This window comes from Rutilus rutilus, assembly GCF_951802725.1.
Source record: "Rutilus rutilus genome assembly, chromosome: 14".
In the NCBI taxonomy this organism is placed as follows: Eukaryota; Metazoa; Chordata; class Actinopteri; order Cypriniformes; family Leuciscidae; genus Rutilus; species Rutilus rutilus.
Genome location: NC_140219.1, coordinates 25,300,363 through 25,311,750, shown reverse-complemented (window position 1 = coordinate 25,311,750; position 11,388 = coordinate 25,300,363). Strand labels below are relative to the sequence as shown.

Here is an 11,388-nt window from a genome sequence, read left to right as displayed (position 1 = left end):
CTATTTTACATACAAACTATGAAATACTGGCAAACATATCAAAAAATGTAAATAAAACCATAGAAAAGGTTATTTCTGTGTTTGGAGTGAACTGCTGCCATGCTTCTCTTCAATGTGGTGTTGTTGTTTTTTAATTACCACATGCAGAGCTTTACTGACATTTGATTGGATGACAAACGTCCAATCTCATGGACTGCAGGCTTTAAACTATAGGTGAAATGCTCCAGAAGTAATAATAAAAAAAAGGGCTGACATGTGATGTCCATTGCAATGGACGCAGGGTCCGAATGGGTCCTAAGTGTTACTGTTTTGTGTACCTAGAGTAAAATAGATTTATTAAAGGGATAGTTCACCCAAAAATGAAAATTCTGTCATTATTTACTCACCCTCAAGTTGCTCCAAACCTGTATGAGTTTCTTTGTTCTGCTGAACACAAAGGAAGATATTTGGAAGAATGTTTGTAACCAAACAGATCTCGGTCCCCATTGACTACTATATATATTTTTCCTACTATGGAAGTCAATGGGAACCGAGATCTGTTTGGTTACAAACATTCTTTCAAATATCTTCCTTTGTGTTCAGCAGAACAAAGAAACTCATACAGGTTTGGAACAACTTGAGGGTGAGTAAATAATGACAGAATTTTCATTTTTGGGTGAACTATCCCTTTAAAGGAAATAAGGGGTGAAATGGTAAAATTCCAATAAATATACACACTTGCCAAAATGTATGCAGTTGGCATTAACGTGTATTAATGATCCAAAACAAAAGGGTTAAATGCTTAAAATACACATATATAAATTGTGAATTTATTTAGAAAATAATATGTTGATAAAAACTGTAAAGCAGCCAACAAGTGTCCAGCACACATGGAAACTCCTTCAAGCTCAAATATAAGATAAGAAATGTTTAACATTTGAGAGTTGCGCGTAACACTCATACTTACATTTGTGTTATTTCATATAATTTCGAAAGTCTAGACTTGATTATTAGGATAAAGAATGAGCAGGTCTTTACAGACATTTGACCTCTAGTGTATAGATGTGATGGTTTACATTAATACGTTTTCTTGATTTCGATGCAGTAACAGCCCTAAAGGTTCACAGACTTAAACCAAACTATGGTATTTATATTATTACTTGAAGAAACTACAAATAATAAAAAAAATCAAGAAATAAGTAGTATAATTATTAGAAAATCTCGTGGGTTTGTTCGGGACACGTGACTCACTCCTGTCGTCCAATAGAAAAGGTCCCAGAGTCATTTGAGCTCTTCCCCAAAACTTTGATTGACATCTGGCTGCCCTGGCAGGGTCCCTTCGACTCCTGCACAATGCCTGATACCTGTCACAAAGGGCATAGAAAGATCAGACATCGCTCTACTTTACCTCTGCATACTTATAAGCAAACTCAAGTCAGATAAACAATCTGGCACCTCTTCGAATTTCTTTGCTTTGTACTCGTCGGCCCCTTTATGGAAGTTGAGGAGGATGATGTCACAGAACACTGTAGCCTGCAAAAATATACAACGGTCAAATATGTATGTTTTTTGTTGTTGCTGTTGCCAGTATTAATCTTTGCATGCATGTCACAATAATCTTACCAATCCCACTGAAGTGCATGCGGCGACAAAATTAATCAGAAACGGCACAACGTTAAACTTTCCCGCCTGCAAATAGATACGCAAAGTTAGACACACACAAGCCCATATGTGTCACAAACGCTGCTTTATATAGCGTATAGGGCGGCTGTACAAAATACCTACATTGCCAGACACTATTATTTCAAAGCGGATGGCATAAGCTTTGTGAAGCGTTCGATACTCGGTCCCATCTTCGGACTGATAGTATTTAGCAAACCTGAAAGAGACAAAAAACAAGATGCAGTGGCAGAAAAGCCGGAACGGTGCACGAGCAGCCATGTGTGTTCATGTGCTATACCTGAAGTTATATCCTTTAGTGGCTTTGCTGTGCTTGAAAGCAGCATCTAGGTGTGTGAAGAAGTACTTGGGGTTGCATTTCTCCACGTCATAGTCAAGATTACACTTCCAGTTGATGTTAATTCCAATCTCTCCTCCCTGACAAAAAACAAGAGTCAGAAAAAGAGAAAGACTGAGAAAAAGAGTCAGAAACGACGAGTTAAAAACTCGGAACTGCGAGAAATAAAGTCAGAATTGCAAGGTAATCAAACAGTTGACGGTAGCCGTTGGAAAGAAAATACTATGGAAGTCAATGGGGCCCATCGACTGTTTTTGATTACCAACATTCTTCAAAATATCTTCTTTCGTGTTCAACAGAAGAAAGATACTCATACAGGTTTGGAACAACATGAGGATGAGTAAATGATGACAGAATTGTTATTTTTGGGTGAACTATCCCTTTAAGCCAGGATTAGGCCTTAGTTCAATTGAGACATTTAAAGGGTTAGTTCACCCAAAAATGTCAGTAATTACTCTCCCTCATGTTGTTCCAACCCCGTAAGACCTTCGTTCATCTTCGGATCACAAATTAAGATATTTTTGATTAAATCTGAGAGCTGGCTCACTCCTCCACAGGCTTATGGACACCATAACTTGCACCATAACTCCAGTGGCTCAATCTTAAGTTTATAAAGCGACGAGAATACTTTTTGTGCGCAAAAACAAACAAAAATAACGACTTTATTCCACTTTTCATTTCCTTCTCTCTGGGCCTCGAGTCTTTTCACGTAGTGTTAACAGCGTAGCGCGTCTGTGTTGTACGTCACACGTAGGCTCACTATTGGGCGACGCTGGTCATGTGTGTGATACGTGGTGATGTGCAACACAGACGCGCTGCGCTTAAACACTACGTGAAAAGACTCGAGGCCCAGAGAGAAGGAAATGAAAAGTGGAATAAAGTCGTTATTTGTGTTTGTTTTTGCGCAAAAAAAGTATTCTCGTCGCTTTATAAACTTAAGATTGAGCCACTGGAGTCACTTGGACTATATTAACGATGTCTTTAATACATTTTCTGGGCCAGCAAGTTATAGTGTCTTAGAAGCCTATGGAGGAGTGAGCCAGCTCTCAGATTTAATCAAAAATATCTTAATTTGTGTTCCGAAGATGAACAAAGGTCTTACGGGGTTGGAGCAACATGAGGGTGAGTAATTACTGACAGAATTTTCATTTTTGGGTGAACTAACCCTTTAAGTAGCTTTTATAAACCTGTCTTAGAAAAAAACCCATAAATGATGTGCATCTTGAGACGAAACAATGGCACTGAGATATTTTAAGATATGCTAGTACAAGTTGCTTTCAGATAAAACAGCTCAAACATGCATTTTAGTCTGGGACAATAGCCTTAAGCCTTGTCTGTGAAATCAGGGGATAAACTCACTCAGCAAACTGAGCTGACTATAGTTAAAGCGGGAATATTTTTTAAAAACACAAACACTTTAGGGGAAAAGGGTTCTGTTCCTCTCAGGTGCTGCTGCTGGTGTGCCTTCTTTAGTTCACTCTTGGCTGTGTCGTTCGCTTACGGCCACACCACCCCGAGCACGCCCGATCTCGCCCGATCTCGGAAGCGCAGGGTCGGGCCTGGTTAGTACTTGGATGGGAGACCGCCTGGGAATACCAGGTGCTGTAAGCCTTTCCCTTCACCAGAAATCTAATAGCCTACACTTCCCCATGGCTCAGGTTTGATGGTCGTTCCTTCATCCTTTACAATTCATTGCTTCATTTATTTTCTTTTTTTTTCTCCTTCAGGGGGCCAAAGCAGCACAGTAAAATAGTGTTTGCCATAAAGGGCTTAGAGATTTCACGGTGTTGCTGGAGAAAGGAGAAAGGAAGAATGACGAGGCTGAGCTGTTCTTTGCCACACTGAAAGCAGGCAGAAGCCAGAGAGAAAGCTAAATGAAAGAAAATAAATGAAGCAATGAATTTGAAAGGATAAAGGAACAACCATCAAACCTGAGCCATGGGGAAGTCTAGGCTATTCGATTTCTGGTGAAGGAAAATTTTTACCGCACTATGGCAAGCCATTTTAGCTTAAAACGTTCCCAGCGTTACTTGGCGTAATTTCATTTTTACTTGTAAGAATGAAATTAGAGAGCTCTCTAATTCGATTCTTACTATTAACAATTAAATTAGAGAGCTCTTTAAAAATAATTGTTACTAGTAAGAATTGAATTAGAGAGCTCTCTAATAATAATTGTGTGGAAGAGGGGGATGGTTCGGCAGCCGCTGGGTGGAGAGCGAGTGCGGGGAACTGAATGTATGGCACTAACAGGTGTCGAGAGACGAGTGAAAAGGAGCTGTGAACGTGAAAGCCGCGCTAAAGTGTTGAAACAGAAGTTTGAGTTCCAGCTGAAAAGCTCTCATGATATATTTTTGATTTGGAAGTGTCTGAATAAATTACATGCGCTGCACAGTCACTCTCCGTCCGCTGTCTGCTTAATCTCCACCTTCACAAGCTTTAGCTTTCCCACAAATTGTTACTAGTGAGAACTAAATTAAAGAGCTTTCTAATAAGCCCTGTTCTTTTGTTACTGAGGCTCTTCTTCTCTAGACCAGGGTTTCCCAAATTTTATTTGTCAGCCAAACCCTTCGACTTATAATATTTACTTAAAGAACGCCTAAAATTTAAGTTATAATTTCAATCATTTTCTATAAAGCTGCTTTGAAACTATATGTGTTGTGAAAAGCGCAATACAAATAAATGTGAAATGAAAAATGAAAATTGGACAATAGCAGATTTAAAAAAACGTTGTTTGTTCTGATGAGTCTCTGTGACATTCAGATAGGGTCAGATTTTGGCGTAAACAACATGAAAGCATGGATCCATCCTGAATTGTATCAATGGTTCAGGCTGCTGGTGGTGTAATGGTGTGAGGGATATTTTCTTGGCACACATTGGGTCTGTTAGTACCAATTTAGCTAGCATAATTTAAACGCCACAGCCAACCTGAGTATTGTTGCTGATGTCCATCCCTTTATGACTAGTGTATCATCTTCTGATGGCTACTTCCAGCAGGATAATGCACCATGTCACAAAGCTCAAATCATCTCAAATTAGTTTCTTGAACATGACAGTAAGTTCACTAAACTCAAATGGCCTCCACAGTCACCAGAATCCAATAGAGCAGCTTTGGGATGCGGTGGAACGGGAGATTCGCATCATAGATGTGCAGTAGACAAATCTGCAGCAACTGAGTGATGCTATCCTGTCAATATGGACCAAAATCTCTGAGGAATGTTTCCAGCACCTTGTTGAATCTGTGCCATGAAGAATTAAGGCAGTTCTGAAGGCAACAGGGGCTCCAACACAGTCCTAGCAATATATATTATAACAAAGACTCTTCTGCGAATGGAAATACGTGATATCGGTATAATTAGCCTTTAATCAACTCACAAACCAGACTATTGTGTAGCACCATGCCGATCAAGACGAGGCATATCAACTTTTGCTGTAACAAACTGGCAGAAGTCAAAACGATGAAATTCAATGATCTCTTTGATCAATTGAAAATAGGAAGAGATGAAAGGCAAAGCTGAGTTGGTAAACCTACCTTTTCAGTAATGTGGTCCAAACTTTGATTGAGTTCTTTCAGGATATCTCCCACTTTGAAGATCGGACAGAACGGCGCGCTCACCGGGTCAAAATTACAGTTCTGAATGTAAGACTGGTTTAAGCTTGAAGGGAAATTGCCCCTGTGAAAGTAAGAGAGAAACAGCACATCAGTAGTCTGAAGCAATATTAGGCTATTGTTATTATTTGGGCTTTCTTTCATAAGGGCACTATATTAATTATATTTAGAGGTGTCAATAAATTTAGGGTTGTTGATGAACATTTTGACTGAATTATTGACATTAATCAAATTAATGATTCAAGGTGATTGGACTTTATTACACTATTGTGGCAGATGGATAAATCATTGAATATGAACAGTGCAGTCAACATATTGTTTGTTTTATTTTTACGCCATTGAACATAAGTCTATCATTTGACCCACAGTCCATTTTGCAATGAATTATTATTATGTTTTTGTTGTTTTTTTCACATGTGAAAAATAATACATTTTGGTACATTCATACACAGTAAAAATTATATGAACAGTAAGTCATGACAACATATATTTTTTCATTACTTTAACTCGTCAAAAGAAGTTAAGCAGTTTTAAACTATTTTAGGTTAACTGTACAATATTCAACTCATTTTTTAAGGCAGTTTAACTTAATTTAAAGGGATACTCCACTTTTTTCGGAAATAAGCTCATTTTACATCTCCCCCAGAGTTAAACAGATGAGTTTTACCGTTTTAGAATCCATTCAGCCGAACTCCGGGTCTGACGGTACCACTTTTAGCATAGCTTAGCATAGATCATTGATTCTGATGAGTCCAGTAGCATTTCTTTCAAAATGACCAAAGAGTTTCAATATTTTTCCTATTTAAAACTTGACTCTTCTGTAGTTAAACCGTGTACTGAGATCGACGGAAAATGAAAAGTTGCGATTTTCTAAGCCTATATGACTAGGAACTACTCTCATTCCAGCGTAATAATCAAGGAACTGTGCGGCTGTACCATGAGTGCAGCAGGCGTAATGATATGACGCAGCGCCTGAAAATAGTCCCCAGCTCGGTAACTTCTTCCAACGTGACCGGGACTAAGTTTGTCTAACCTATTAGACCTATTTTCAGGCGCTGCGTCATATCATTACATATCATATCATATCAAACTCAACTGTTTAACTCTGGGGGAGATGTAAAATGAGCATATTTCCGAAAAAAGTGGAGTATCCCTTTAAGTTGAAATTACTTATACATCTAAGTTGATTGTACTTAAAAAAATGAAGGCAGCAACTTTTTAAAATGAGATTAAATTCTAAAAATACATTTTAAATGAAATGGCTTCTCACAACACAACAGTATCGTTTTTAATCCTTGTGCAAATGTAATAAACTCACCTAGTGACATCGAACAGAGGGAAGCGAATGCTGTTTTTGATGAAGATTGTGAAGTTCTCCACCTCTTTCATTGGAGTTCTGAGAGTGAGCAGATTTATTAATGTGTCTAGCATTAAAACTATCTATTTTGGATTACAAGACAACCCCCATTGTATACAATATTTAAATTACAAGTCCAAAAGGTTGCACTTTTTCTTACCCAGAAAAGCTGTCATCCTCTGCAGGGCACCAGCCTTTGATTTCACACCATCCTCCTGTACTGTTTGTACTGTTTGTACTGTTTGTACTATTTGTACTATTTGTACTATTTGTACTATTTGTACTGTTTGTACTATTTGTACTATTTGTAACATTGTTGATCAAGCATGTGCCTGTTAAAATACCTGTAAAAATAGGAGAGATGTATCAAGCAACCTAGAAAGTATTAGCATGCTTCTCTGCTACATAGTTACTCGCTGAAGAACTATGAGTATTAGTAGACCTGAAAGTGATGTCTGCCTTAGAAAGAGAACAAACTCACCATTCCCTATATTTGAGCTATTATTCTTATTGCAGTCATCATCAGTTGTGCAATTAAACTGCTTATCAGTCTGACAGACAAGGGAAGAGTAGAGAGAGAGAGTGTGTGTAAGTACATAAGGTCGCATATTTGAAGTATATTTAAAGTCAGCTGAGGTTTGGGTGTCACCTCAGGGCACCGTCCTTGCATCTGATTGGCTGTGATGACCATTCTGGTGATGATAGAGAACGATGAAGAACCCTGAAAAATGCAGAAAAGTTGACCTCAGACCAAGACTTTGAAGAGAAGGGGGATGCAAAACGTAATTGTGCAAAAATGTACATTTGCTGACCTGTGATGGAACTACATAGTCTGCTACGTCCATCACATGGTTATTTAAGTTGCCCAAGCCCTTCACTTTGGTAATGACCGCAGACTCAATCCCAGTGTCCCGTTGCTGATGTCCTTTTTCATGCAGAAACACCCAGCTGAAAACACAAACACGCGCACATAACAAAAAATATTAAGATCAATGATTTAAAAAAATAAAAAATAAAATACTTTTACTATTATCTGGCTAAAAAGTTAGTTAGTCATCTAAATGGGTAATAAACAGGCTAGATAGATAAATGTATAGATGTATAGATGGATAGATAGATAGATAGATAGATAGATAGATAGATAGATAGATAGATAGATAGATAGATAGATAGATAGATAGATAGATAGATAGATAGATAGATAGATAGATTGATAGATTGATAGATAGATAGATGATCGATAGATAGATAAATATAGATAAATAGATAGATGATCGATAGATTGATAGATAATTAGATAGATAAATAGATAGATAGATAGATAGATAGATAGATAGATAGATAGATAGATAGATAGATAGATAGATAGATAGATAGATAGATAGATAGATAATCAAAGTCATTAATGGTGCACTTACTCCCATTTACACACTTACGCAACAAAACAGAAATAATACATTTCAGCAGTTAAATTAAATAGTCCCAAACCTTCATATTTCAAAACATTTACATATACATTTCCAAAGTTTAATTACATTTTCTGCTCTTTAATCCCATCAAGTACAATCCAATCACTGCATTCAAGCCTAATAATTTTTTTTCTTCTCCATTTACAAGCCCTTACACCAACACTCTAGTCTTTAAAATGAGTTTAAATTAATATTAGCAACAAGGACATAATTAAAGCTTACCAGATAAAATACAGAATGATCAACAGCTGGACGAAACGGTTGATGACTCCAACAGACCAGCTCTTCACCACAACTGATTTGGCCGTTTCATAGACGAAGAAATCAGTGACGAAGTGCAGCATTTTGGGAGCCATAGTAGAAGAGTGTGTAGTTTAATGCTAACAAGTGTACGCTGAAGAAAGTCTCGAGATCCAGTGCAGGACGAACCAGTGTGTTCCTCACTGCTGTGCGTCTTATTTTACTTGATGCATTGGGAAGAAAAAAAATATACTTTTGACCACATTTTCCCTCCCCTTTTCATGGTCATGCCTCTCCTCCATCAGACCCCAAGGGGCCTTGGCTGCATTTCCTTAATAGCCTGCTCATTTGCTCCTCTCTGTTCTCAGCTTTATTTTAGGGAAAGGTTTCACTTTTTTTTTTTTTACAAACCAAACCTTTAGTAAATTTATATTTAATTTCATCACTACGTCTAATTATATCAGTTGATTTGTGAAAGCTCTTTACGCACACATACTGTAAATGTTTGTTGCATTTTGTCTTTGGCATTTTCACCACACATACAGTCACAATATGCATTACCACTGTTGTTTTCATTTCTCCTCCAAAAAGTTACAATCATATTGGTAAAAAAAGTACATTTCTAAAAACTCAAAACACCTTGTGACATAGCTATCAAGTCAATCATTCAAAACCTGCGAAAGAATGCTTTCTCCATAGGGATAACTTTTAAACCTTTAAAAACAAGCTACGATGTTGTTAATCTATGTTATTTGCTGCTGTTGAAGCCGTCAGTCTGCATTTTTTCAACTTATTTTTTAAAGTAATTGTGTTTAACAGCAGAATTTGAGGTGAAAAACTACATTACCCATGATGCTGTTCAGAAAATTCCACCATTTAGAGTCAAAACAAGCAAAATACACCAAACAAATGACTTAACAAAGACTCTTTTTTTTTTTTTAATCCCAAAGGGAGAATTGAATGGAAAACAATGTAAAAAAAAAACCTTCCAGGTACAACACTGCTGAAAAGTGGGCGGGCATTGTTACAATGTATTGTTTAGGATCGTATATGTTTCCTGTCAAACCACACCAGCTGTACCATTAAAATATGGGCATGGCCATGGATTAATCCACTATACTTGTTCAAAATAATTTTTATACCAACCTCCATCAACCCCTTCCCCAATTAAACTGAAAAAATGGTAACTTAAAAAGTGTATAATTCATGTGAAAAATATTATGCAATATCACTGATCACCAACAAAATGTCACATATTATTTGTATTTTCCAAAAGACTTTTTGTGTTTTCTTGAACACTCGCATTTGGTTTCTTTCTGTTTTCACTTCCTTTGAGAAGTTTGTTTCCATAGTTGCCATCTGTTTTAGTTATCATTATTTCATATATTTGTAGCCTTATGTATCAGTTCTCTTTTGTCCGATATTGTCTTGCCATTTTTCGAGTTGTGTTTTTTGCTGTGGATGCCTGTGTTCCAGAGGTGTTAAAGGGGTGGTATAATGCCCTTTTCACAAGATGTAAAATAAGTCTTTGATGTCCCCAGAGTGTGTATGTGATGCTTTAGCTCAAAATACCCCACAGATATTTTTATATAGCATGTTAAAATTGACACTTTTTGAGGGCGAGCAAAAACGCACCATTTTTGTGTCTGTCCCTTTAAATGCAAATGAGCTGCTGCTCCTGGCAAAGGGGGCGGAGCTTCAAAGTGTCCCTTTACCTCACACAGACATGCACTGAAAATTTCTAAAACTTTTAGCCTTTTATGTTCAAACCGGAGTCAGACAATGAAGGAGAGACTCAAGAAAAAGAAAAAACATCTAGACAACATTTCTGAATGGTTAGTTGATGAATTTATGTAGCTTATGTGTAGTTATCTTCTAGTCATTGATTAGCATATTCTGTCTTGATAATCTATAAATCGCGTTCCCAGGGGCGGGTTTATGTAAATTTTAGGGTTGGTGATGTCACTAACCCGGGAGGAATGTCGTGTAGTCCCTACCAGCCGTTTGTTGTAGTCCTTAAAAAGCAATTTCTTTGAAAGAAAAGATCTCACTTTGCTTTGAACTTTGTTGTTGTTTATGCTTATTAACTAAAGATAGAAAAGTGAAATCATAATCAACCACCCCTTTAAAGAACCACCTATATTTAGGGTATGTTTACATTGCTCTTGAAAAGGGAAAACTTTTTATGCGTTTTGGCCGTTCATTTACACGACAACGGCCTGAAAATGCGAGCTTTTGAAGGTTGTGAAAACGATGCCTTTACCGTCTCCATGTAAACAACAAAAACGTGAATTTGTGAAACCGGTGACATCATGCGCATGCGTATTACGTGTTCGCGGCGTGTTTCTTGACAAAGTGGCATCGCCAACTACTGCCTTGGCATGTATAATACAGCCTTTTTAGTCATTTTCGCAGATCCCTGTGAACGGGATCGTTTTGGCAACGTTGTTGGTACATCGTTGTTGTGTAAACATACCCTTAGATCCTCCCCTCAACTACTTCGTTCTTGCCTACAAAACCGTGATATTAAATCAGGTTAAAAAAAAACTCTATAAAGCATTTTCATTCAAAAAGTTAAAAACTGGGAACATTTTACGTAAAAAATTACAGAGCAAATACATATAACATGGACTAACAATTAAAAACACAACAGCCTCATTTTGTTCAATGTTTGAGGGTCCCATAGAATCATTTATTTATTTATTTATTTATTTTTCGT

At 37.2% G+C, this 11,388-nt stretch overlaps 1 protein-coding gene across 1 annotated transcript; it reads right to left on the bottom strand.

Moving 5' to 3' along the window:
- Positions 1-621: 621 nt before the first annotated feature.
- Positions 622-8,960, bottom strand: p2rx3a (purinergic receptor P2X, ligand-gated ion channel, 3a). The gene is made up of 12 exons (XM_084430373.1): positions 8,652-8,960; positions 7,773-7,908; positions 7,610-7,681; positions 7,442-7,511; positions 7,121-7,304; positions 6,922-6,999; positions 5,526-5,667; positions 1,940-2,076; positions 1,765-1,858; positions 1,603-1,668; positions 1,435-1,512; positions 622-1,343 (listed from the first exon to the last, which is right to left on the bottom strand). The coding sequence occupies exons 1-12, from the start codon at positions 8,783-8,785 to the stop codon at positions 1,227-1,229; spliced, it is 1,308 nt and encodes a 435-aa protein (XP_084286499.1). The 5' UTR covers positions 8,786-8,960; the 3' UTR covers positions 622-1,226.
- Between the last annotated feature and the right edge of the window lie 2,428 nt (positions 8,961-11,388).